We start from the raw sequence: 27,780 nt of genomic DNA, 5'->3' as shown, positions 1-27,780 counted from the left end.
CAAGTTCCAATTCAACCTAAAACTTCAAATAAACAGTATAGCAACTAAAAGGCACAAGCAACTAACTCAAACACTCATCCAAACTCAAAATCACCTAGTGGTTTAAAACTCCACAAAAATTAAACCACACCAGAATATTCACTTCAGAAATCAATGAAATTCTTACCTTAAGTAGGAATTCGACCCTGAGATGCTTTCAAATCCAGTTCCAAGCTCAAATCCACAAATTCCTAAGCTTAATCTTGCCAAAATTTCATTCCAATGCCCACAAATCAAAACACAATTCAGCTCCCTACCACTAAACTTCCCAGCAAAATTCAACAAAGAATTGAATTAAAAACTTACCCTTGATCCTAACTAAGCCTCTGAACTCTTGAATTTCTGGCCTAAGATCCTTCAAAATCAAACACCATGGAGAGAGAGAGATAATCAAATAGGAGAGAGATCTGAGTGAAATTGATTCCTTTATTCCTTTCCTTTATTTTGTCTAAGTCCTTCTAGAGTCCCAACTCCCAAATTGTGTATATCCTCTTGCCAAAATGACTAAATTGCCCCCTTAAATTAGTCTATGTCCTTAAATACCACCAAGGGTAATTTAGTCATTTGACATATCCCGCTAAGTCCTTGAGTACATCTACAAATCCCCGTTAATCCTGGCATACTCAAATCATTACTAAATTACTACCCGTTACTCCATAAATCGCAAACTCATATCATATACCCAAAATACCCCTAGGCTCCCCCTGGACCGGGTATTCGACCTCGTTGTGACTTTCTAGCTAAATTGCTCCCTATGACTGTCTCAGATCGTGCATCACAGATATATCACCACTCACTCGTGGTGTCAATCACAATATTCATAAATATAGCATTTATGCCCTCAACGAGCTGAAATTACAAATATGCCCCTAACAACCAAATGAGACCCACATGCATATTTAATTTACCTAAACATGCATTTCTAATCACATACTCATAAAATTCACATATTAACTTAATAAATCAATTATTGTCCTCCAGGCATGCTAATCAAGGCCCCTAAGCCTTATTAGCAAATTTGGGACGCTACAGGCTGAGTTTGATGGCCCACTTTAGTAGACGTCTCGATGTTTTAGGCTTTTTCAAGACCTGGCTTAAAGGTTGATCAATTAAGATGTGGATGGTGTGGGACTGAAAGTATGGTCTGAGTTTTCTTGAAGCCAAAATCAGGCAAAACACGAGTTTTATATTAAAGGATATCGGGACTCATCTCCCAAGAGTCTTTTACTCACGTAGTATATCGACTTCTGCACTCGATTTTCCTTTCGAGCTAATACGGCACTGACCGCATTTTTTGTCACAACCAAATATAGAAGTAGACATTCTCTAGCTGCAAGTTTCAATAGTATGGGGGGTTTAGCCAGATGAGCTTTCAGGTCATGAAATGCTTGTTCATGTTCTTCAGTCATTTCAAACTTTTTGTTCCTTCTTAGCAAGTTGTAAAACAGGAGACACTTGTTAGTGGATTTTGAAACGAAGCGGTTTAGGGCCGCCACTTTTCTAGTCAAGCTTTCTACTTTCTTACATGACCTAGGTGAAGGCATTTCTAGTAACGACATGATTTTTTCTGGGTTCGCCTCTATCCCCCTTGTGTTGACTATGAAGCCCAGAAATTTTTCTGACGAAACTCCAAAAGTGTACTTCTAGGGGTTTAGCTTCATATCATATCTCATTAGCATGCCAAAACACTCTTCTAGGTCAGATACATGGTTACTGGCAGTCTTTGATTTAACGAGCATATCATCGACATACAGTTCCATGTTTTTCCCGATCTGGTTAACAAAAATTTTGTTGACTAACCATTGGTATGTTGCACTGTCATTCTTTAACCAGAATGGCATAAATTTTTAGTAGTATACGTTATGCTCAGTCATGAAGCTAGTATGATCTTGGTTTGCAGAGTTCATCACGATCTGGTTATATCCAGAATATGCATCCATGAAAGACATGAGCTCGTGATGGGCTGTTGCATCTACAAACTGATCGATTCTAGGTAGTGGGAAACAATCCTTTGGACATGCCTTGTTGAGGTCGGAGAAGTCAATGCAAGTTCTCCACTTCCCATTGGGTTTCGGGACAAAGATAGGGTTAGCAACCCAGGTTGGGTATTTTTCTTCCCTGATAAATCTGCACTTAAGTAGGTGAGCCACTTCTTCTTCTAAAGCTTTCGATCGTTCTCTCCCCAAAAGCATTCGTTTTTGGGACTTTGCAGGCACATTCCTGTCCAAATTAAAAGTATGCATTATTACACTCGGACTGATTCCCACAATATCTTCGTGCGTCCAGGAGAAGACATCTAGGTTATTTCTCAAGAATTCGATCAACTTCTTCTTCCTTTTGGCTCCAAGGGTTTTCCCAACCTTTACAACCCTTGAAGGTGTCTCTGGGTCAATACTGATTTCCTCAAACCTGTCTTCGCCTAATTGTGGATCAATGTCCTCCTATTGGGCGACCTTGTTATCTCCTGCTTGAGGTTCTTCTGCCCCATGGGTAACTTCCATTACCCAGGGCTCCTCTCCTCCTTCAACTATGACCATTGCTTGCTGCACGGGCTGTGATTTTCCCCTCATGGAAATACTATAGCATTCTCTGGCAGTGAGATAGTCTCCTCTCTAGTACAATACTTGAAGTTGAGGGTAACTACATTGCCAGGTGTCGGATCGAGGTGATGGCGAGTGAGGTCGCCTTAAGATCGGTTACGGACAATCCCATCTTTTCTAGGGTGGACCTGAATAGCACATTTACTGAGCTCCCATTATCAACCAATGTCTTATGTACCCTTTGGTTGGCGAGCTGAACGATTACCACCAACAGATCATTATGCGGGAGCTGAATGTGGCTAGCATCCTTTTCCGTGAAAATGATTGGTTGTTTCTCCAATCGTTGTTGTTTTAATAACCATTGTTGTGGGATAAATTTTGCACTGTTGTAGGTTTTCAGCTCCTGTATATACTTTTTTGGGCCCCATTGCTTGTGCCCACCAAATGGGGTCCTCCTGAAATAGTAGTTATATCCCCTTCTACTATTGGAGGAGGATCGACTTGATTCCCTTGATCTGTCTAAGTTCTGGGTTAGCCGATCGGTGTTTTCATAGCTGGATGAGCATTCTTCTCTGTTGATTGATTGGGAACGACCCAGATTCGCGCATACTAGGCTAACGGTCTAGTTTGAATGAGAGTTTTGATCTCGTCCTTCAATTTTCAACAATCATCAATATTATGGCCGATGTCATTGTGATATCAACAAAACATAGAGGGATCTTTCTTCATCCTTTGGTTCCTCAACGACGCTGGCTTCATCTATGGAAGGCGATTAGAGTTCGCCAGGAAAATATGTTCTTGTATATTGTTCAGGTCGATGTAGGTTGCATAGGTGGGCTTGAATTTTCCCTGGGCTTGTTCTTCTTTATGCCGCTCTGGTCGCCCTCAACATTCCCTTTCCTCTTATTGTTTCCCACATGGCTATTCTAGGTAACAGGGTTGAGCTGTAGTTGCAACATCTGTCACCGCTCCAGTGGGCTGAATAGGGACCTAGCTGGTTCCTGCCACAATAGTTCACACTTCTTCCAAATTTATCCATTCCTAAGCCCGAGCCAAGAATTCATCTGCACTTTTAACTCTTTTTCGCTGGAGTTCCTGCCATAATCACCTCCTACTGTGATTCTCGTCCTCATTGCCATGAGCTTGGAGCTATCATAAACATCTCTAGCTCATGCTGCAACATTGGTGAACCTGCTCAGATATGCTTTCAGGGACTCACCATGTCGCTGTTTTATGTTGGCCAATGAGTTAGCCTGAACGCGAGTTCCCTTTGAAGCCCGAAATGCTCTCTTAAACTCGGAGGAAAATTTCTTCCACAAGGTAATCCAATGTTTTTTGTACTTATTGAGCCACAATCTGGCGGGTCCGGTCAGAGTTGTGGTGAACAAAATACACTTTAGGTCAAACTTGACATTGTGGGCCATCGTTAGCGTATTGAATGTCCCGAGGTGATTGAGGATATGAGTTTCCATCAAATGTAGGAATGGTCAGCATCCTAAGGCCAACAGGAAATAGAGTTACTACGATGTTTGGAGTGAAAGGCTCGAGCTCCTCATCAGAGTCACAATCATCGATTCCTTTTCCAGATAAGAGCCTCTTCATCTGCTCTTCCATCAAGGCTAGCCGCTCAAGGGATGGATAACCAGGTTAGCTGGGAGCTGATAACCAACCCCCATCCTATTGTACACATTATATGGGTTGTTTTCCCTACAAGCTTGGGCTTTGTTAGGTGGGACATTCAAATTGTCGCGTACGATAGATGGATTTCCCCTGTGCTGAGTGTAACTCATATCATCATGGTGAGCTGGATACCTGCTTTGTGAATTCAGATGATCACCCAGGTCAGGATGTGGATCGGAATACAGACTTTGTGTAGAACTAAGATGATTCCTCAGATCGCTTTCACACCTGCCTCCACCTTGGCTCCCCGTCCAATAACTTTCGTTAGCAAAACTTATAACCCGCGGCTAAGATCGAGGACCGGGATTATCAGTACGAGGCCGTGGGACATAGATATCATCTTAGGGAGGAGGATTTCTCATGCTATCCCCCCTTACTGGAACGTTCCTCTGTGGGCGTGGTGGTGTTGGTTGTCTAACCAGTGATTGCGGGTGCCTTATTGGAAAGGCTATCCTCATCCCATCTGGACGCACTAGGTTAGCCCATCTCGGTTCTACCCCGATCTCCTGGGTCCTCTGTGCTGTAGGCTATAATCGCAACACATATTGATTTGTTGGGGTGTTTTTTCTCCGTGAATTGGTCCCAGCTCGCCTTGTTCGGTTGTTGTGAACATTCCTTAGAATCTGTTCAAAAGGCATGGAACTAGGGGTTGCAGTTTTGACTGATCGAATAACATGGGGAAGATAGTTCCTCTGAGGATTAGCAAGTTGAGCACTTCGTTGATTTCACTCGAAAGGTACAGAGCTCGGAGTTGCAGTTCTGACAGAATGACTGGGATTGGGTCGGTTATTCTTATGGGACCTTTTGGACCCACTTTGCCTCTTTTCGAAGTTAACATCGGTTGGAAGAGGGGGTAACCGAGCCAGGATCTCCTTGATCTGCCTATTATCCATAGGAAGATGGCTCCTCAATTGGGCATTCTCCATCTCGATGGCTATTAAATACCCCAAATTAGGATTTGGTGGGCGTGATGCTGAACTCCCAGTATCATCTTTTCCAGGCGACCATATGATGTGCCTCTTGATCACCACGCTACTCCATTTCATTGTCGTGCATGGATTGGGTGACCACCATTAAGAAAACTTTGCATAGGGGATTAAGAACTAATGAATTCTCAACGAAAGCACCAACCAGTTGACGTGGTTTTTCGCCAACAATGGATTAAGAAATTCGATAACAGAGATATTAGTGCTCTTTTCTAAACCGTAATTAAATAAAGGAACAATTTCTCACACTCACACTTTTACGTGGTTCAATGGTTAAAATCCACCTAGTCCATGAGACAATATTATTAATCTCTTAATTTCTGCAGAGTTTCTGTATCTTAAAAAGTAGCTCCTTTTCCTGTCCACTATCCCTGATATTTATAGTGGATATCCCTGGACTGGTTTGAGTAACCGCGTGCATAATATTGTAAACAATCAATCAAGATAATTTCCCATCTATATAGGGATACGATTGCCTATGAAATTACATCTGTTATCTCGGGTAATAAATATGTAATACATCCTGGGCATTAATGAGCGTATAAGGAACCTCCAAGTCTTTCAGGATCCTTCATTGTGCATCATGATCAGGTTTCCACGGGCTCAACATCTTTCTCGAGGTTGAGATTGAAGAGTGAACGAACTTTAGTCTGGACCAAGTTCGGAGTACCTAGAAGACAATCTAGCCATCACATGTCTCGAACTAGGTTATTGTCGTGATAGGTGATGTGGAGATTATCTACTTATCATGCTGCCAAGTCCTAACTCAAGCTTCTCACATCAAAATTAGCCAGATGTCCTATTCTCATGCTTTCTCCATGTGTTTATCTGTCAGCTGTACCCCCTAGCTGAATGATTGAATCCGTGCTTATTTTAGGGTAAAACAATATATATATATATATTGAGCATATTTTTTCTTTTAGATGTGTTGACCATATTTTTAGTCAACGACAAGTATTAAATCAAAATGGCAAAGTGATTGCATGAACTCAAGAGGAATTAAATGTATAATAAATGAGAAGGAGATTTATAGTGGTTTGGCCTAATAAATGACACACCCACCTAGTTTCTTTTATTGCTTATAACTCTTCCAACCACAAGATCAAATGAACTAAAATCAATTGAGTTTTTTGTGGTTATGGAGTTTTGAATTACAAAAAATAATGTCTTTTTTGTACTAATAAATGTCTAAAAAAATATTTGGATTACTTCTTTCCTTATTTATATATGAGATTAGAATTACATGATGTAGCCACTCATAGTTAAGAGTAGTTAAATCCCAAAAAAAATTGGGTTAACATGTGAAAAATGATTAACTAAAAAAAATACATAATTATAAGTTAGATGCCTTGTCTAAAAATACACCCAACTTTTCACCACATATATAATAAAAATATTTAGGAAAATTCTAGAGTGCACCCCAAAAAATGGTGTACAAGTGCACCCTCGTGTTTTTTGCATGTGAATAGTTATAATCCCAATACTTTTTATGACAGTGTATATTATAGTTATTTATGACATCCTACAAAAATTTTTAGAAAATTTTAAATAATTTATAATGTCGAAAACATGGTTTGAAGAGTTTGTTGCATGCGTGCTTGTTTTTTTATACGCGTGTAAAACATGTTATCTAATCTATGTTTTTGGCACTGTAAATTATTTAAAATTTTCTAAAAATTTGCAGAATGTCTTAAATAACTACAATATACACTATCATTTTAAAAAAACTTTGAATTATTACTATCCAGGTACCTGTTAGGAAAAAATTCACTTTTTAAAATATTAAAATTAATGCATAATACAATTTGACCTATACCGAAATTATAGCATAAATTTTTATTAATTTGAGTTTGACTCATTCACAATTATAAGAATACTCTTAATTACAATGTTTTTGTTTAAATTTACACATTTTGATTCCAATTACGATGCGATTAATTACTTCTGTAATTTTGGGGATAATTTTGGTGAATTTGGAATTGTGGTTGAACTCAGTAAATTTGGTTGACTAAGTTGCCTACATTTATAGTTGAGGGATCAAGACAATTGTATTTTTTTAATGTGATATTTTAGAAAGTAAGTAGAAGAATTATGGTGAATGACCATATAAGAATCCATGGTCATTTTTTAAATTTACCAAATTTCGGTAGATGACCATATCATGGAATTATTTGATGTTTTGGAAGTTAGAAAAAATTCTGAGGTGACCTTTTATGAAATTTTGAGAGTTGTGTTTGATATTTGAGAACTTTGGGAATCTGTAGTATTTGTGACTTTACTTAGCTTTAACAACAAAGTTGCCCACATATCTTTTAAAGGAATTAAGTCAAACATAGTTCATGGATTTTTGTTTATTCGAGAACTTTGTGAATAATAAACTTGCTTTGATATTTTGAGCTTAATGACCTCGTTGAGAAATTTTGGGAGTTTGTGATTGTACCTAACCTTAGCAATTAGGTTGCCTACCTATCCTTTGGAGGAATAAAGTCGAACGTAGTTAATTTTTTTTTTGGTAAATCTGTTTTCATTGGAAACTTTGAGTTTGTTTTTGAATGAAACTCATTTTTTATTCTCACTTGAATAAATTTGGAGATCGCTTGAATTACAATTATATTTTGATGAGAATTGTGAAATAAAAATCAAATTTACTTAAGACTTTGTGTCATTATGAAAGTAATTTGAATCTTATAGTTTGGAATTGAATCCAATATTTGAGAGAAATATTTTTGATAAAAATATGATGACTTGCATTTTTTATTTTTTGATATTTTTTCACATTTACTTTTACTTGGAATTTTTGTTTCATGTTTCAAACTCCAAATTTCTCTAATTGTATTGAATGTGCATCGTTCTTCTTTACAACACATATCTTTCAACTGTGTAATATGCACCATATTTTTTTTGAACTACGTCCAATTTTCTTTTTTCTTATTTGAATCATTTAGCTTGGACCTTTGAGGTGTAATAACCAAGTTATTACTCTATTTTCTAGAATTATTTTTGTTTCGCTACCTTGAATGTGTATATGAGATGATTGCTTAAGTATGGTAATTTTATAGGTTATGATTAATTATGGTATTAATTTAAAGCCCAAGTTTGGACTTTATTAGTTCGAATAAGAGTCTATTATTTAAGACAATATAAGTATAAGTAGATATGTCACACATATTGACATAAATTAATTAGTATTTAAATTTGGTGATCAAGTAGATAAATCCTAGTCATACACGTGTGCATTGATTTAAGAAGGCAACATTTGATTTTGAATTAGCCTAAGCCTAGCTGTAATCATAGAGAGAAAAAGGGAGAGTTTTAAGCTAAGTTTGAATGATTTAAATTTTAATTTCTAGGCTTTATCATGTAGGCTTTATGGAGCGAAGTTTGAATAAAATTTAAAGTTTGAACTTGAGAGAAATAATGGGTATGGGTGGTGTGTAGGCTATGTAGGCTAGACACAAGCAACTAAGTGGACTTGTTTTAATCTTGAACAACTAGTGAGGGGCATGTGGGATCAAAAAAGAAAATGGAGAATTGGGTTACCACAAGACTAGGGCTGGCCGAAACTTAAGAGGAGGGAAGTCTTGGAGAGGGTTTTCAAAATTTAAATAAAGGTTGAGAAAAATGGGGAGAGTATCAAGGTGGAGAGGTTGAGCTTGGAGCCTATAAATAGAGCTTAAGGCCTTCTATTTATTCTAAAATTAACGAACAAGCATAGGTGCATAAACACTCTCTTCTTTCTTCATCTTTTATTCTTCGGCCAAGATACACTACACCCCGAGCTTTCATCATATTTTGAAACCTAGCTCTTGTCCCATTCTTTTCAAAGTTTGAAACATACATCTTTGTAAACACATTTCTACATTGAAACCCTAGCTTCACAAAAGTCGAAACCCTAAGGATCCTAGTGTCTAAAACTATAGTTTATTCAAGGCATTCGAGAGATAGCATTATTATTCAAGGTTTCAGGATTCATTCATAGTCCGGACTAGAGTATTGATTCACGAAGTTAAGGTATGATTATTAAGGTGTAGAGTTCGATTTAAGATATATATTTATTTTAGTTTAGACTCTAATGCTAGTTTATGTAAATTTTGTGATTTAAAGGACACTTTGGGCATGTGGTTCAAAGGATCTTAGCGTAATCATTCTCTTATCTCTACTTTCAAGGTAAGGAAATTAGGTAGCTATATATTTACATTAGAATATATAAGTGTTGACTGGTTTTTTAGTCGATTGACGCGGACTCAAATAAGTAATTAGAGAGCTTTCAATTTTACAATCAATGACCATAGATGAGCCCAAAACTTGATAATAATGAGCAATAAATAATAAAGAACACTAGGATTTATAGAGGTTGGGCCCCATGAATTGGTAATGACCTACTTCCTTTTAGATTTGTATTGATCTTAAGGGTTTACACAAGATGACCAGAGAACACAAGTAGATTTCTAAGTGTAAATAACAATATAGAATGGCAGAAATGCTGCTAATTACCAAGCCAGACTACTCGGCATATTTCTGGTACTGGTCGGTAAGTAATTTTTGTGAACCCCTCCCACTATGGTGGAGGGGTTTTATTTATACTCATCCTCTCGCCCAGGGGTTGCGCTCAAGTGGAGTTGATGGGAAAAAATCCCTATATTCTTGCAAGTGGTTGCTCCCCTATTCTTTATGAACTTTGACCGAGCTTTCTGGGATGTTAGACGCTCTTTGCGGATGGTTGGGCGATTCTTACGGAGAGCTAATTAAGGAGTGCAAATACTTTCATCTGAGTAGATGTGTCTATTCGTCATATGGACCATCTGTTATTCTGGCAAGCACACCGAGCAGTGACTATTATACTGACCATCAAGTTTTCTGGAGGTATTGACGACCAACTGAGTCTCTGAAGATAGTATGTCGAGCAATAACTCATCGTATACCCTGCAGACATACACCGACCAACCTGCTGGGGGGTCTGCCCGGTCTACTCCACGTGTCCAAGTTAGTGCCACATTAGATATGCCAATTTTTGGTATTACATTTTCCCCCCAAGTTTGCAATGGTGTAAAGGCAGCATGGAAACTTTTCTTTTGGGGACCATACCGTCCAGCTTGGTCAGGGGTGCATGCGCCTTGCTACGTGGCATAACACCTGATGTAGTTAATGTCTTTAGTATTTCCAAAAAATGACATTTTAGTTTTTTCCCGCCTCTTTTTGGAACCATAAAGCGTCATAATGTTCCTCCACTACTTGTGCCATGTAATTACCGAAAAGTGGATGGCGTACTTGACGATTTAGGCGACGTGATTGGAAGGACGTGCTGACATGTCTTGGGAGGAGTGCCTACAGCAATTGAAGAGATGGCTCATCATTGTTGTGGGAGGAGAGAAGATGTTGCATCTGGCTTATAAATATCATCCTCTTTCCCTAATATCATTTTACACTCTCCCTCTTCTAGACATTACCAGTACCTGGAGCTCTTCGAACCTCAAACTCCCACACTGACCAGCGCTCAGTCGTGCTCTACCGAGGTTCTTCATGCCGCACTCGCTCCAGGCGCTTGCTACCAGTAAGTCTTCCATTGTCCCTTTTGTTATTTCTTGTAATCCATGCAAAATGCTTTCTTTTTTCTTTACATTTTTTTGTTGTGACCGTGGGTAATATTCTTGATAAATCCTTAGATTTCTTGAATGCATGTTGTTTGAATCTGTAAATAGATGAATATTTTGAGAGGCGCTCGACTCGGATAACCTATTTGAACCCCTGACTTTGTAAAAACCGGGTTTTAAAGTCTCTTCTTTGTTGATTTACGCTCGGTGTTCTTGAAGAACACCAAGAACAACACTTGAAAACTTCTTAGGGGAAAACCTTTAACTTTCTTGGATATTCTTGCTTTTGATCTAGTCTGTCTGCTGTTCGGTATGTCGTACCGTGTTTGTTCTGGGCTGGTTGGTATAACCTATGACATCCCTACCAACCAGTACTATTCAGTGCGTAGAGGGAAGGTGACCACTGAACCGACTTGTAACTCACCACTTGGAACAATCAATGGCCTGCATAAAACAAACTAACCATGGTGCGGAGGAGGAAGATCCCAATGTGGCACGTCGTGCCACCGCCGAGGATGCGTAGAAGGTCCCCCTGTTGAGGAAGAGTTGAGCACCTCAGGGCAGGAAGGGGAAACTGAAACGGACTATGCCACGGAGATCTATACCAAGGCCATTCTCAACCCTGCATAAGAGACAAAGGAGGCTCCCCTGTACGTAGCTCCTACTGTACTATTTCTGACAAACAGTTGTAGAACATCAAAGAGCATTTCTATCTCGAAGATATTTCCATCCTCAGACCTATCGCTGTACAGATTGCCGAGCACCTTGGAGCCCAATTCTGTGCCTGGAGCAAATTTCATATTAATGCTGGCGCCATTCTTCCACTTCTACCATACTTCCACAATGTGGCAGATTCTTTTGGGCTTTGCCCCACCCAAATCAGTCCTAAAGGAATCCAATTCCTCTCGGCCCTCTATGTTTTGTACAAATCCTTAAACTGGACAATGTCAAATGCACACGAAATAAATTATCTCTTTGACCTCAAGTACAACCCTCGACAAGGTAGGTCAGGGTATTTTTACTTTAGCCACCAAGACTCCAACACTTACTTAGTGATATAAGGAAGGTATCTCCAAGGTTGGGGAGTATGCCAGCCAATACTTCATCAAAACATACATTGCTGCTAATCACCTATCCTTTCGTCGCAACCGCCCCTTAAGCTGGCCGACCCCCACCAGAGAGATGGAGAGAAGGGCCACAGAACTAGCTGCCATGGACCCTTGCTGCAAAGATTTGGTGGCGTTGACCACCACAAAAAGACTTACATCTGTTAGACTCGATCTTGATCCCAAGACGAGGGCCAAGGGTGCTACCCCCTACCAGACAATCTCCTAGGAAACCTCCGTCCAGTACTAAGTCGCCCATTCCACCACCTAACAAGAAGCAAACCAAGTCATCAATTCCTCCGTCCAGACCCTGCGTAGCCCACCAAATAAGAAGGTCAGCCGGAGTCGCTATCAAGGAGCCTGCTGAGCAAGGTGCTCCCAAAACTGTCGCTGCCCCCCAGCCTGGAAAGGGAAAGCAGGCTGCAGTAGAGCATATAGATTTAGAATCATCAAGCAGTGATGGGAATCTTTCGCTCGAGGCAGCCGAAGAGGGTGATCTGACTCTCTTATCACAACTTGCTTTTACTTTTGCTTAATTATGATTTTTTGCTTGCTCTTACCCTGCTCGGCACCTTTACTAATCTTTAGCTTTTATTTTGCACATATGTCGTTCTTATTTTTCAAGAAGTTTTCCTAGAAGCATACGAGTGGTCTTAGCAGTGAGGTTCCCTCAGCCAACTATCAGAAAGCTGACTCACCCGCTTAAGCTACCGAGCGGGTCGAGAAGACCCTTGACAAGACTCCCTCTCGGAAAAAGGCACATATACCATCGCACAAATCTGGAAAAAGCAATGGAGTTTGTGCCGAGGAGGTTACCCATACAACCAATGCACCAGAGTTGGCCACCCCGAGCAGAACCCTAGAAGGCAATGTTGAGGACCTTACTGAGGAGGTCCACAGGCCTTTGAAGAAAGCCCTGGCCATCTAGCAAGGACATATAAAAAGGGTCTCAACCTCCCAAGATGAATTCATGGATACCCTCAGTACCAAATCCATGGATTACATCACTAGCACTGGTCTTTAGGATATTGCTAGGGTAAATAATTGTTCTGCTCAATGTTTAACTAATCTTTCTCTCTTGTTACTTATTCTAAATTTCTTCATTTCATATTGCAGGGTATGCTGGCTCTTAACTATGCTCATTACCGAGCCAAGGTGGTGAGCAAACATTTGGTTGGCTTGGTGAAAGAGTCCCAGAAAAAAGCCTCTCAGGTTGTCGAGCTGATTGAGCAGGTCTGAAATCTTCAGCAGACCACCGAGCAGATTTCCAAAGAAAATGAGGGGCTCAAGACTACCGTCGAGCAGAGGAATCTTGATGTCAATAGATTGGAGAGAACGGTGAAGGAGCTGAAGTAAATTTCCATGAGGAATACTGCCAAGTGGAGAGCTGTTCAGGAAGAGAGGGATGAACTAGCGAAGGCCCTTGATGAAGAGAAAGCTGGCATGTTTGTTGATGTCGAGGCCTATGAGGCTTTTGGCATGAGAATTTTCTATGACTTCTAGGTGCGCAATAAGGGGGTGGATTACAGCTACCTGAGAGAGGGTTTTGATGAGCTTATGCAATACTGTACTAAGCGAGAACAAGCCGAGGCCCAAAATGTGTCCACCAAACATGTTCCAGTTGTCCAGGATCCTGCCTTCTCTATTGCCGAACAAGAAAACCTTTCTGCTCCCAAGGATTCTACTCTGCCTTCCGGTCTGAATGCTTCAACTGACACTTTTGCTCCTGCCAACAAGCCTCAAGACTTGCTTGTCGTCCAACCTCAAGACCAACCAACCGATCAGCTTCAAGACCAACTAAATCCCCAGCCTCAACACCCTTCAAACACTTTATTTTTACAAATGCAAAAATGGCTGAGCCGAGCAACCTTTAATCTCGAGCAATCTTTTACTTTGATGAACATAGTATGGTTGAGCCGAGCAGCCTTTAATCTCGAGCAATCTTTTACCTGTCTATAAAATGCTTATCGTTTTAACTATATATTTGCTCGTGCCTTTATTTTTTTCTTGCTACTCGGCGTATACTGTTTTTGGAGTTGTGCGACTTTGTAAATCAGAGTTGTTCAATTTTTTTGAATGAGTTGTAAGCAAAAAATGTTCAATCATATCTACAACAATTGTTTTATGGCCCTTTTTTTTTTGTTTCCTGGTATGTACCAAGCAACGCACAAGCACTTTAACATCAATAAAAATTAACATTGCTAAGTCCTTTTAATTATGCGCATTTTCCTTTGCTTGTCAATGTATGACTATGATGCCCCCCAAGTGACCGAGCAGGATTCATAACTCTTGGGTTATCCTCTTGGTCACTTGCTAATTGACCAGAGTTGCTCGTAATAACCTACCCAGGACCATTTGGGTTTTCCAAAACCTAAAAAAGGTCATATACACTGCCGACAATCCGTGACATAAATCACTATTTAGCAAGGTAATCATTGTAAAGTAGTGCTTGTAAAAATGGACAAAAATCGTGTCTTATTGATTAAAAACTTAACCATAAAAACTACGTCGCTACACTGTAGCTTACATTCATAAATATTACTTATTATGATAAATGGGAAAATCGTGCATATGCATACTTAATAAAGCTAACTTTGGCTGGTCGGTGGTAGGGGCAACCCATGCTTGTACCGGCCAGTCAACGATCACTGAAAAGTAATCTTTATTGGTAGTATTCCTTAGGTGTTCCCCATTCTAGTAACGGGGGACATGCACTAATTGTGACAGTCAGAATCCCGTGATTCGCAGGGGGAAAGACCGGGTAAAAGCTGTGCAATCCCACATCGCCTAGGGAAGGTCAAGTGTGATGATTCTAAGACTGTGTAGGTATGGGACTACATAGTTGAAAGGGGCTTAAATGGATTGATGGGTACTACCTATGCCAACAAGACACATCTTCTTTTCGGTAGCCCATCACTTGAGTACTCCAAAGTTAAGCGTGCTTGACCTGAAGTAGTCTCATGATGGGTGACCTCTTGGGAAGTTTTCCCAGGAAGCGTGCGAGTGAGGAAAAAGCACGCTGGAAAGACTCGTGTTGGTTTGCAGGGCCAGTCCTCATTCCAAGAAGCAGCCTAATTGGAGATCTTGGTCATACTGTGCCATATTGTACGTGTCGGGAGGTACTATTTATGTAACCTGGTAAGGACCTTCCCAGGTTAGACCTAGCACTCCCGCCGAGGCATCTCGAGTTTCTAGGAATACTCTTCGCAGGAATAAATCACCCACGTCGAACTTTCATTCCTTAATGCTAGAGTTGAAGTACTTGGTAACCTTTTGCTGGTGGGCAGCCAAGCGTATGTTGGACTTTTGACGTCTTTCTTAAATCTGGTCTAAGGACTCGACCAGCAATTGGTGGTTAAAATCTTGGTCGTATGATGTATGCCAGTGGGATGGTGGCTCTGGTTTGCATATTATTATCTCTACCCTCATAAACTGTCTGTTTCATTATTATATATGTAAGGATATCCTTGATCTTTCCTAAGTTCACTTTTGTATTAAGCTACTAGTAAGCTTTATGTAGAATTTTGTATGGTTATGTTTAATAGGTATATGTATGTTATATAAGACGTGTAAGTAACTTTTTGCTAAGTATTATGTGGTTGTTATGCTTATGTGTTTGTATGTATTTCCTTACTGGGCTAAGAAGCTCACTCCTTATATTTTATATGTGTCAATTCTATCACCTACTTGGTCTTTCGATGCGATAATAATTCAAATAGATCATTTGGAGAAACATTCATAAGTCTCCAACCTATCTCGTCTCTTCCAATTCAACAGTTTCTGTAGTAGGTTTCTAGCCTTCAACACTGAGGTCGTCACAACATATGGTCCATTCATAGCACCCATAATCACAAAGGGATCTTCTCCCACAGGCTCAAAATTACCATCCCCTCTTTACAATCTATAGCTGCTCCCTACTTGGCTATTAAGGCACAACTCTTACTATATCAACATCCTTATTCTCTAACTCAACCCAATTCGAAAATAATTTCTTACCATCATCAAACTCCACCGATCATGATTTAATACATCTTCTAGGGTTTACTAACTCTCTAGTAGATAACAGGCTACCAAACCTCACACCATGCCCGTCATAAGGTCTTCAAAATTTGTTTATCGCCACACATGATACAAACAAACAAATGGCAGTAAGTTGTCGCCTATGTGGCATGCCCTGAAAATAAGTTCTCCAATTTTCTTTTCCACCCTGACACTTGCCTTGAGTATCCCAAATTTTTTTATTTGACATGTCGATACCAAGTATATTTACATCACTTCCTTTAAATAAATGGGGTCACTACACCTTCTAGATCTTGTAAACAAAGGAGTCGTTCTTCGAGCATCGCACCTTACGACACCCTGTAATGCCCCAAAATCCCTAATAAGGTTTAGGACCTTGATTAGGAGGCCGGGAGGGCCATAATTAATTTATTATGTTATTAAATGATTATATGCATGTTTATGTGAATTATATTATGATATGATGATACATGCATTATATGGGCATTTTGGTAATTTGGCCCGTCGAGGGCGTAATTGTGTATTTTCATGCATGTGGGTGAATTGTGATTAATACCACATTATATGTGGATTTGTTCGAGCCATTCGGCATGAGACGATCTCAGAATGCAAGTTTTCGGTCTGGTCATAACGGGGTTAATTTTGGGGCTTGGGGTGAGTCTCAGGGTGATTTGGTGATTAGAACATTACCGAGAATTAAAGGGTAATGGGATGTGTTTTATTAGCATTTTGAAATAATGGGAATTGGAGGACATTAATTATGATTAGCGGGATTAGATGGGAAAGGATAAGTTTACCCTTGGGGGCTGTTAAGGAAAGAAGTAAGCCTAGGGGCATTTTGGTCTTTTGACCTAAAGGATATATATCACCTTAAGAGGCATTAGGCAGCTGAAAAAATAGAGCATCACCACCCCTTCAAACGACCATCTCCCTTACTCTTCCTTCTCTTTGAATTTTGAAGCTCAAGTTTGAGGATTCTAGTGTGGGAATCAAGGCTTGAGGGTTTAGGCTTGTGTTTAGCCATAGAGGAGGATTCAATTCGGGTTCAAGGTAAGGTTTTTAGTTCATTTTTTGGTTCCATACTTTGTTTTTTATTTTAGTTTGGAAGTTGGGGTTTTGATCATAGGAATGGGAATTTGGTGTGGGTTTTGATGGTTTAAGGCTTGGGTTTTGTTGGTTGTATGTTGGACAAGTTTTGGTAATAGTTGGGAACTTTGATTTGTATTGTTAGAAGTGTTTTAGTGAGGTTTTGAATTGGGTTCGAAGAGGAAAAAACAGGCATTTTGGCTGGGTTTCAGGTGGGGTCGCGGCTCTGTTCTAGAGCGCCGCGGCCTAAGCTCGATGAAGATGCAGGAAGGCTGTTGGTCCACGGCATGGGAAAGGTAGGGTCGCGGCCCGTGTTGGGGTTTGAAGGTTGGCCGCTTCTGTTTGGGAGGCAGGCCATGACATGGTGGATGTAGGGTCGCAGCCCTTAGTGGCATTTTTAGCCAGAATGATGTTTTTAGTGTGGGGATCCAAACCTTAGGCCTTGGGATCATTTCTACTACCCAGTTTAATGGGATTCGATGTCCTGGAGGCTAGGTCTTGGTTCGGGAACCTTTATTATTGATTTTATTGATGGAATCACATATTTGGTTATGACTAGGTGACCGCTAAGGGATCAAAGGATTGATCGTTCTCAAAGGTCGTTCAATTATTATTTCTTGCTCGAACCAGAGGTAAGAAAACTGCACCTAGTATGTGATGCATGTGATGCCTGAGAAACATGTGATTAGGGCATGCCATGAATGCTGAATATGAGATTGATCAGAGCTTGAGTCTCTGTGTTTGTGCATGATCCTAATTATGCTTGTTAAGTAAGCATGCTGAATGCCCTACATTTGGATATTTGAAATATGATATATGCCTGGTGGCATTGCTTACTTGTGCGTGGCACTGACTAACTAGTCAGAATTGGCAATGGTGTCCGTATTAACTGTGAAGCTGTGACTCACTTGTTAAGTTTGGTAGTAGTACTAAGCACTGGTCACATGGTATTGACTAATAAGTCAAGACCGGTCTTAGCGTGTTTAACACAAGCCGATAAAGATTAGATCTAATCGACATCTGCATTGAATGACTCAAATGAGCATTAATGCCGGACCGACCTCAAGTTCGATGAAAATTATAAGCGCTTGTCTAGCCAAAGACTAGTCACTTAGAGCCAGGGCTAGAGAGCCCCAGTGACTGTTTAGTCACATGGCTATGGGTGCTGAACCCCATAGTGACTTGCTCGTCAGCCACTCATTTGATTAGAGCCATGGTCAGAAAGCCAGGTGACTGCTTAGTCACATGGCTATGGGTACTGAGCCCCGTAGTGACTTGCTCTTCAGTCACTCATTATGGTTAAACAGAACCTCAAAGTCATATTCACTCATCTGTTCAGTGCTATAAGCTCCGTATGATCATAATGATCATCATTCGCATGGCTGTGGGTGCTGAGCCCCATAGTGACTTGCTTGTCAATCACTCATTATGGTTAACGGAACCACCAGTGTTAAATCACTCATCTGATTAGGATTGACTTGATAGTCATCCATTCAGGAGGACAGGATTCCTCATCCAGATTCCCCATTATTATCTGAACTGATTTGCATGCTTGAATAGGGCTATAATTGCTAGGCATGCACATTATGATTTGATGACATGTTATTACTGTTCATGAGCATATTGAGTTTTCTTGCTGGGCTTCGGCTCACGGGTACTATGTGGTGTAGGTAAAGGCAAAAGAAAGCTGGACCATCCTTGAGTTGGAGAGCTTAGGTGACGATGTGTACATATGCGGCTGCTCGACTGCCACGGCCGAGGGTTGAAAGAGCAACTAGGGTTAAACCCTATTTTGCTGCTTAGACCGACTGATTGTAAATATTTTATTGTAATTAACCTTTAAATTATATTTTTGGGATCCCAATATATACAGTAAACGTTTTAGTGAAACGTTATCTCTTAACCAAAATTTTTAATCCTAAACCGCTAATCATACTTAGTTACACGATTGTGGCCAAATGACTCGGTTAGCGAGTTTAGCATTGTTCAAAATTCACACCGTAACGGTCCCTGGAGTTTAGGGCGTTACACACACTCTCCAGATCTCTTATTCCCTGTCCTTTTAACAATAAGGGACTCTTCTACCACCTGGGCATACATAGTATATTTCGATATAGATGTTATTCTCCCATCGCGAGCCCTCATAAAATTAAGCCCCCAAAATAAATCTTTCATTCATCGCAATGTTTGTACACTACAACAATTTTTAGTATATATTACATTAAAAAATAACATATATTTAAAAGTGCCATTGATAGATGATTAAAAAAAAACACGGAACAAATATTTTGGCGCCATATGAAATATACCCAGGCGCCAAATGAAAAAAATTGGTCTAATTTCTCTCAGCCATAATTTAATCCCTAAACCTAAGATACCCAAACAATTTCTCCCAGCCTCCATTGCCGCCTCTCTGCCTCTCTTTCTTGCACTCTGTATTCTCCTCCATTCACACTCTCTCACACACTTATCTGCTCTCACTCTCATCTCATCTCATCTATCTCTACCTCACGACGTCGGTACGAGCTTCCGGAGCACACAACGGCTGTATCGCAGGCTGTACATCACGCCGACTATCTGAAGTTCTTCAACTTACCACGACTCGTATTCTCCTCTGCTTACATCTTTTTAAGGTACGATGCCATTACTTTCTTTTTCATCATATTTTACTGTATTTTAGTAATGTATTATTAATACAGCAGCTGATATTGATTGCTCTCCGGGCAAGAGAACAACTGAGAAAGTTTCTGTTTGCAACTTCCATGAGGTACTTTCATTTGATTTGCTGGGTTTTCGTTTCTTCTGGATTTGGCTCTGTTGTATTGCTAAAAATGAAAGCTTTGGGACTTTATTTATATTTGGGGGAGATTGAAAATTTGAAACTGTTTGCTCGGATAGTTATTTCAGAGTGTTTACTACATAATTTGATGTTGGGTATTGGGTTATTAGGATTGGTAACTCTGTTTCTTTCATTGTTAGTTTGGTTGTGATTTAGTTGAGAAGATTATATTTCAAACAATTTGGTCCCGAGTTCTGATGGTGGGAGTTTTGTCTTTTCTTGACTAAATTTGCTTCAGGCATATATGATATTACTATAGCCATATCTGTTTCAAGCATTCCTTTTCAAGGTTCTGTTAGGTCTCTCTCTCAGTCCCTTTTCAACGGTATTTCTTTTAGGAGAATAAAAGATTGATTGAATTTCTTAACTTGACATTGCTTTTGGTAGAATGTCATTATCTTCTTTGTGGCTGCTGTATTTGATAATACAGATTGTTGGCTGATGTGAATTTTACTGTATTTAGTAATGTATTCTAATTTATGAAAAAAGAGGGTTGGTTTCATTCACCTGGGTTTTCATGTCTGGTCTGGTTATATCGTAAAGGCTATAAATTTGTATGTAATTGTGATATAAACTGTATATTTGGGTCACAGAAAAACGTAATTCATCAATTTTCTGAAAAAAATTGATTCTTGTATTGATAATCGCCCTGTTTGTTCTTGTTATGTTTATAGGATGAAGATCTTATCTTTTTCACCCTCGGAACCTCATGAACAGCTGCAAGACAATAATCATGTTGTATATCCAGAGGAGAAGACGAGTCTCTAAATCTTTTGAGATCAAGCATATCCAGAGGAAGCAGCTTTGAGGTATCTTGTTGTATATCATGTACATGCATAGAAAGTTTGGTTTGACTTTAACAAAAAAAAAGTTCCATATTGGAAAATAAAAGGGTTTATTCTGTATAGCAATTAACTTAGAAAAACACACATCCCACGAGCTTGTTAGTGTTTGATTCATTGTTGTGTGCCATTACATATTTGATTGAATGAATTTATCATCATCAAATTGGTTTCAGTAACTTTGAAGCTAAAATATTTCACTGCTTTATCTTTATTTATCTTTAGCTTGTATTTTTCTTAGTGTCTTATCCTTTTAAGAAACTTCTGTCGAATCTATTCGATTTGGTTGTTCGTTGTTGTGATTCGAATCCCCATCTATGTTTTCATAAACACTATTTTAAGAGAGACCCATCTTAGAGTCGGACACAGTATGTTATATCTATTCCTCTTGTTGCAAGCCAAGTTGAACTTTGGATGTCTCTTTCTACTCATACTATGCATGATCCAAACATTCTTATTTCTTGTGCCCAAAGCTGATTGTCTTTTAATAAAAATAAGTTTTCATTATGCCATTTATTGTATGGATATAAACTAAAAATAACTAAATCATGCATGACATAGATATTAAGAATGTAAATGAAAAGGAACATGTATCATATAAATAGAAGGGGAAGGAATAATGTTTATTTGGGTATCTATTTTACCAAATAGTTGCATATTTTAGCCATTTGTTACTATGATCATGTATATTATAATAGTAATGCGTTTCAGATTTCAATAATTTTTTTTTAAATTGAAAAGATTTCAATGATTCCAAGTACTGAATTATGCTTTGATTTTCAGACCCATGTCTTTAAAAGGCCAGCTGCCTTCTCAAGGCCTCTCCTCTTTGCAACTGCATTTATGAGCTTCTTCTCAGTTGTTATAGCATTATTTAAGGTATCAACTTTTGTTTTTTTTCCATGGAACTATGTTGTGTGCTTTCCCTTTCTGCTTGGTTGGGCACACCAAACTCAGACATAGTTGAAATAATTTTTTTTTTCTGTTGTTGAATAATGTGTAGGATATATTTAATATTGATGGAGACAGGATTTATGGCATCCGATCTTTTACAGTGCGCTTGGGTCAAAAGCGGGTTAGTATTAAATGTTTAGCCTATTTTGTTACCACTTTTTGAACACCTTATTTTGTTCCCATACTAAATCACATTGTGCAGGTGTTTTGGATATGCATTTCACTACTTGAAATTGCTTATACAGTTGCACTTTTAGTAGGAGCATCATCTGGCTTCTTGTGGAGCAAAGTCATTACGGTAATGTTTGAGATACTAATTTTGTAGAAAGTAAAGCTCTTTAAAATGATTGGGTGTATTGTCACAAATATTACTATCTTTGTTGTTTTTTCCTCTTGCTACGATGTCAAGGGCTCAACGATGATTAGTACTGTGAATGTTGATTTTTTATATGTATTTCCTTAATTAGGTATTGGGACACACAATTTTGGCTTCAATACTCTGGACTAATGCCAAGTCGGTTGATTTGAGCAGCAAAGCTGCAATAACATCGTTTTACATGTTCATATGGAAGGTAAATAACTATGGTGCCAAATTTAATTTGTTTGGCGCTCATTTTTGGGTATACCTCGATTTTTGTGCTTTGACTCAAATTGCATTGATTTAGGATTCAAATCTCTTGTTCCCATTTTTCTCTATTTGTTCTATGTCCCACCACAAAATGATATTTTGTTTTATTTATTTATCCTTACATGTGCATTGATTGTCATTTAATTGAGTTTTTTGCTGGTGAGTGGTGAGATATAGAGGAGCAGAAAATGGGGACATGATATATCATATATGAATCCATTGATTCAAGCATTAGATCACTTACAATAGTAAAAAAAAATACTCAATGTTTGGATGTTTTTTTAACTGCTAACAATGTTGAGGATCCTGAATTTTGATACCAATTGATGTGGTAGGTGAGTTTGTCATACATTCATTTGATGTATCATATGAATGTTATAAATTCACCAACTGAAAATGTTGCAACTAATATGCTACATCGATTGATATTAAAATCTTGGAGTTAGAATTACTAGCATTATCTTTTTCCTCTTTTTTTTAATATAATTAATATAAATAGATATCTCATGAAATCTTTATTGGAACTTTAGAAATCTGAATTATAATAAACTTGTCATAGAAAAATGAACTTAAAACATTACCTTGCCAAAATAGCTTATGTTAAAATATTGTTTTCGAAATAATCTTCTCAATACACTTGACACCCTGAGAAGTATGTACGAGTGTTGTTGAGAAGACTACTTTGATCAGCATAAATCCTTGAAACATCCTTAAAATAGAAGCTAGCTTGCAAATAGTTCTTTTGAAAATTATTTCACAAACTTTTTCATTAAATTTATCTTTACAAAGCATTTCCCTCTATAATAATACTATATTCATAATGTTGTTTAGCATGATACACTAGTTAAATTTTTATTGTTTCAAAAAATCATTAATTAGAGTGGTACTTTCCTCTAATTCTGTCTCTTAGATGTAATTTTAAATTGTCATTTTTCTTTTTCCCAATTTCATCACGTGGAAAAAATATTATGAAATGACAATGATAACTTTAAAGATCGAATTCTAATCTGTCATTTTGGCGCATTGGAAATTTGTGGATTTTGCATATGCTTTATTAGGTTGAGCTGGGTTGTCAAGTTGTGGGCAATTTTTATATTTATTTTTGTTTTGATCAATAAATTAGATTAATAAATTCAAAATAGTTTAGTTTAACAAAATTGCAAAAATAATATTTTAAATAAAATTAATTATAGTCACTTGGCTAACTCAAGTGGTTGGGTGTGTGAGTTTGTGTGGGAGGAAAAGTTCAAATCCTACTGTAAGATGGCTAACTCAACGCCTGAAGAGATAGCAGCTATGCGTACACGTCTTGATGCCCAGATCACTTATGAATTGAATGGAGCTCAGATGCTGAAGAAACAGGTTTGTTTTTTCTGATCTTTTACTTTTGCATTTTGAGCAATTTTAATGTTAACATTGAGATTCTTAATTTTTATGGCTCAGTAAGCATTGCATTAAGTTGGCCACCTACACGATGAAAGATAGTATGCCTAAGCTTAAGTTCTATTCTCAATACATTTTGAACGTTAAATTCATTAACTTTTGTTTTATTGACTTAGAGGGTAGCGTGGATTTTGTCATTTGTAGTGCTGCCAAAAAGAAATGAACTATTTTATTTGTTTGGCACACCAACTTTATTAATAATTACTAGCACCACAGGATGTCAGCAATCTTAACTTTCGTTTTGATAAACAGGGAGCAGAAAGTACTTAAAAGGGAAAGAATACCCCATTATTATAGTTATAGGATATGTATACCTGAGACCTTTAGATCAGGAACCTATTTGCCAAACTCGCTTGTGGTTCCCTTTAGAGATGAAAGGAAAACCTTCAGAAATTTATAGGGAAATATTTTTCATTGCTTTCTGTAGAGAAGAGGCCTATGCAAGTTGGCTAGATGCCTCAACTGAAACAACTACCTTCCATAAGCTTTAACCCTCTTACTAATAGGGAAGCTGTGGCCCAAATCCTATATAGTAGTTTCGTTTATAGCTTAAAAAAATTATTAGTGTGACTTAGAGGATGGGGTGCCTACTGCTTCTTGTAATTTATAGTAAATGATTTAGGTTGGGGTGCCTACTGCTTCTTGTAATTTATTTATTTATTGTTGAGTTATGAATAACCTATGCACTGTATTAGTGTGTTGGTATTATGCACAGTCTTCTGGAAGGATGTCAAAACCGTTGCTTATGATTGCTAGTAACATACGTATACTTGAATCAGTGAGGCAACAGTATAAAAAAACTCATGACTTGTTGTCTTCTCAGTATTCTTATGAGCTTCTTCTGGAATTTCTGCATAAGTCTCAATCTACCACTGTACTTGGTATTATCAATGAGCATATCAACTTTCAAGGTTCACGTTTCTTCTTTTACCGCTTATGTAAAAATGCTTCCTTTATTTTTATATGATGTGTAATGTATGCATGTGTACTGGTTTGCAGTTTCTCCTGGACAGCCCAACTCAATTTTTGATGATGCGGAGGCTGTTACATTGACTGGAAGCAGCCAGGATGCAGTCAGTCAGATTAATCAGAAGGAAATACATTGGGGGGTGAGTCAACTAAGTTATCTTGTTTCAATCGGGTTTGCTTTTTTCTGTTACCCCCTCTTTGTGCTCTGAGTATTACACTTATGATCCATTGATTCATGTTGGTATGTTGAAGTTAAAATGGAATCTAAATGTCTTTTATTCATTCCTTTTTCATTTGTCTTCTGATCTCAGTATTTATCACATGTTTTTCCCTTTTTCATTTTCATTCAAAATTATTTAGGAATGATAAGCATCATTCTTCTTTTCTAAATTAATTATTTAAAACTTGGTCAACCTACAGAGAGTTATTTAGTAGCCTAAAAGAGGTTTTTTTTTTCTTTCTATATGACAGTTTCCCATATATGTTTGTTAGTAATAGGAAATTTAAGTAGTTGCCATATTTTTATAGTTGCTGGAAGACTCTTTGGAAGAACGCTTGGAAAAGACTGGGGGTTGGCTTTCTGATTCTGAAAAGGCAGAAGGAGAAACTAAAGAGTCGGAGTGGGAGGAAAATAAGGTACAAAAATGTTTGGTTATTTCTTTTACTATCCATATCTGTGTAACCTCTGTTTAGACTGTGTTTGTGACTGTCTAGTTATAGGATATTTATCTGGCATCCACTCTTGTGATGCTTAATATTAACTCGTGTGTTCAGAAAAGATCAGCAGAAGGAGGAAAGCAGGGCTCATCAGTTAAAAAGCTGAAAAAAGACAAGGCAACGGGAGCAACAGGGAAAGCCACTCGTCCTGAGACAAACATTGTAACTATGGCACCAAGAGTCAAACCAGAGCTTCCTTTGCCTACAATGTATTCTCTCGCTTTCTCCCTCTTTCTCTTATGTAATTTATACATCTTTCTATCTATGTATTTTTGACCTAGGATGTGCCTATTATTAGAAATTCCACATATTTAATTGGGGGTAATGTAGCATAGAATCCATGCAGGGCTTCAAATTATTTTGATGAGTAAATGTTTGGAGAAACTGAGATAAATTAAACATGTGATGTTGACATAATGATGTGGACACTAAAATTACTTTTTGGTACGACAGGATTTTGATGTTTGAGTGTAATTTTTTCAACCTGTAAGATATGAGGACGCATATTTTTAGCTTTTGCATAGCTTGAGGAACATAGTTTATGTATATTGGTTTTGTGTGAATGTGACTATTCTCGATAGTTTAAATAGATCTTTTTATGATGGAATATTTTGTTTCTAGTTTTAATTCTCTCTGTCAATCGAAGTCTTTCAGAGGGATTTAGTCTTAGTGTTTGCATACCTATGATGTTTATTCTAGCAAAAAAAGGGAAATCTACCACTGTTTTGTAATGTTAACTTTTGATATAGGTTATTTGATTAATCTTTTATTTTGTTGCTTCAGTTCAGTCGAGGTTGAGCAGTCTATACTTGATCACAGTAGATTTTGTAATAAGAAAACAGGTTGATGATATTTAACTTTCATCATCAAGTTCTGAGGTTTGTGTTTTTCTCCAATTAATTATTCTTTTAGATTGAACATGTCTATACTCGTCACATGCTCAGAGACATATCTTGTCATGAAAAGAATCTGGACTTGAGGCTGGATCTGTGCACCAAAAGAACTGTAACTACTTTTACTGTAAGTTTTCTTTGTTAAATTACAGATGCAACTATATCTATAGAATTTATAACATTTAAATTCTTTTCTTTCTTTGTTTAAGATATATTTATTGTTAAATCTTATTTGTGTAAATCCTAAAACTAAAAAGTAAACAAAGGAACAAAATAGATCTAAACTTGTCTAGAAATATCTGGTTTATCACTTCATAATGATGCTGATTTCAGCTAAATTCTTCATGCTATTACAGGATGATGACTTGGAAAGCCTCAAATTTTTGATAAATTCTGCTAGATGTTAGGCACCCAATAAAAGGTAAAAAAAATGAATAAATGAAGTTGTGGGTAGTGTAAAAGATTTTCTTGAAGGTGAGTTATATTTTTTGGTTAAAGAGTGTCAACGGTCTCTTGAATACACCATTAATCTATTCGTGGATCTTTGTATTGCTGATGCACACTAGTATGTTGAATAACTAGAATGAATCTTTATTGATACCAAATCCAGATTACAAGGGGTTCCAAGACTTATTGACCTTGGATTATATTTCTTATGAGAATAGTTTCATTCTTGTTAGCATGCAGTTTTATATTTACTGCTTATCTTTCTCTATTTATTTTTCAGAGAGTTTGAACAAGTTCCCTCGAAGGACTAGTACACCATCTGGGGTTCACAGTCAAGCACAACAAGCTAAAGAACAACTACAACATCAGCAACAACAGCAGCAACAATAGCATCATCCAAACTATAGTTTGAAGTAAAAAATGTTCAAGAATATAAAACTTTATTATGTTAAGCTTTCAAATTTAAGTTAGAACTAAGATCTCATGAAGTAGACACATTCATGGTTTGAATTAGTTATTGTTTAATGTAATACTTATGGTTTATCAATTTATTGAGAATTACATTTTATGATTAATTTTGATTTTGTTTATCAAAATACAATAATGAAAATCTTTTAATTAAAAAAAACCATATAAGTATACTTATCAAAAAATAATTTAAAATATATTATCCACACTAAAGTAACAATTTTATTACTATATGTTATGATTTAAAAACATATTATAAGTGTAAAAAATCGTTATGGTTTATATAATATAACAAACTAAAAATGTTATCAAAATAATCAAATGTAACAGTTGAAAAGTGTTATGAAAAAAGTATAAGATTAAACTTCAAATTTATAACCAAAAACTCTATCTAAATTTTATTATTTGAATATTATAGCAACTAAAAATGTGTTATTGAATAGTTTAAGATAACACCGAACATAACATTCAAATACTGTTATAGAAAAGACTGGACTTTTAATAGCAGGGGCTATGTTAGCATTTTCAGAAG

General features: G+C 37.7%; 1 protein-coding gene and 1 long non-coding RNA gene across 6 annotated transcripts; both read left to right on the top strand.

The window, feature by feature from the left end:
• Window positions 1-21,559: 21,559 nt before the first annotated feature.
• Window positions 21,560-22,390, top strand: LOC133800829 (uncharacterized). The gene is made up of 3 exons (XR_009876638.1): window positions 21,560-21,804; window positions 21,886-21,981; window positions 22,151-22,390. It is a non-coding gene; the product is annotated as an uncharacterized LOC133800829 (long non-coding RNA).
• Window positions 22,391-24,466: 2,076 nt separating this feature from the next.
• LOC133800622 (transcription initiation factor TFIID subunit 5-like) lies at window positions 24,467-27,182 on the top strand. 5 transcript variants are annotated; one of them, XR_009876613.1, is made up of 8 exons: window positions 24,467-24,635; window positions 24,754-24,863; window positions 25,252-25,359; window positions 25,498-25,649; window positions 26,224-26,282; window positions 26,385-26,460; window positions 26,690-26,754; window positions 27,061-27,160. XR_009876613.1 is itself a non-coding variant. In XM_062238697.1 (7 exons), exons 1-6 carry the CDS (start codon window positions 24,482-24,484, stop codon window positions 26,417-26,419), a joined length of 648 nt encoding a protein of 215 aa, XP_062094681.1. In that variant the 5' UTR covers window positions 24,467-24,481; the 3' UTR covers window positions 26,420-26,460; window positions 27,061-27,182. The 5 variants fall into 5 exon arrangements, 2 of the variants coding, with proteins under 2 accessions (XP_062094681.1, XP_062094778.1); XR_009876553.1 differs by having other exon boundaries at window positions 24,467-24,665; XR_009876586.1 differs by lacking the exon at window positions 26,224-26,282 and having other exon boundaries at window positions 24,467-24,665; window positions 26,353-26,460.
• Window positions 27,183-27,780: the final 598 nt, after the last annotated feature.

This window comes from Humulus lupulus, chromosome 1 (genome assembly GCF_963169125.1).
Source record: "Humulus lupulus chromosome 1, drHumLupu1.1, whole genome shotgun sequence".
NCBI lineage: Eukaryota > Viridiplantae > Streptophyta > Magnoliopsida > Rosales > Cannabaceae > Humulus > Humulus lupulus.
The sequence above is the reverse complement of the archived record's forward strand: the minus strand, read 5'-3'. Positions and strand labels throughout refer to the sequence as shown.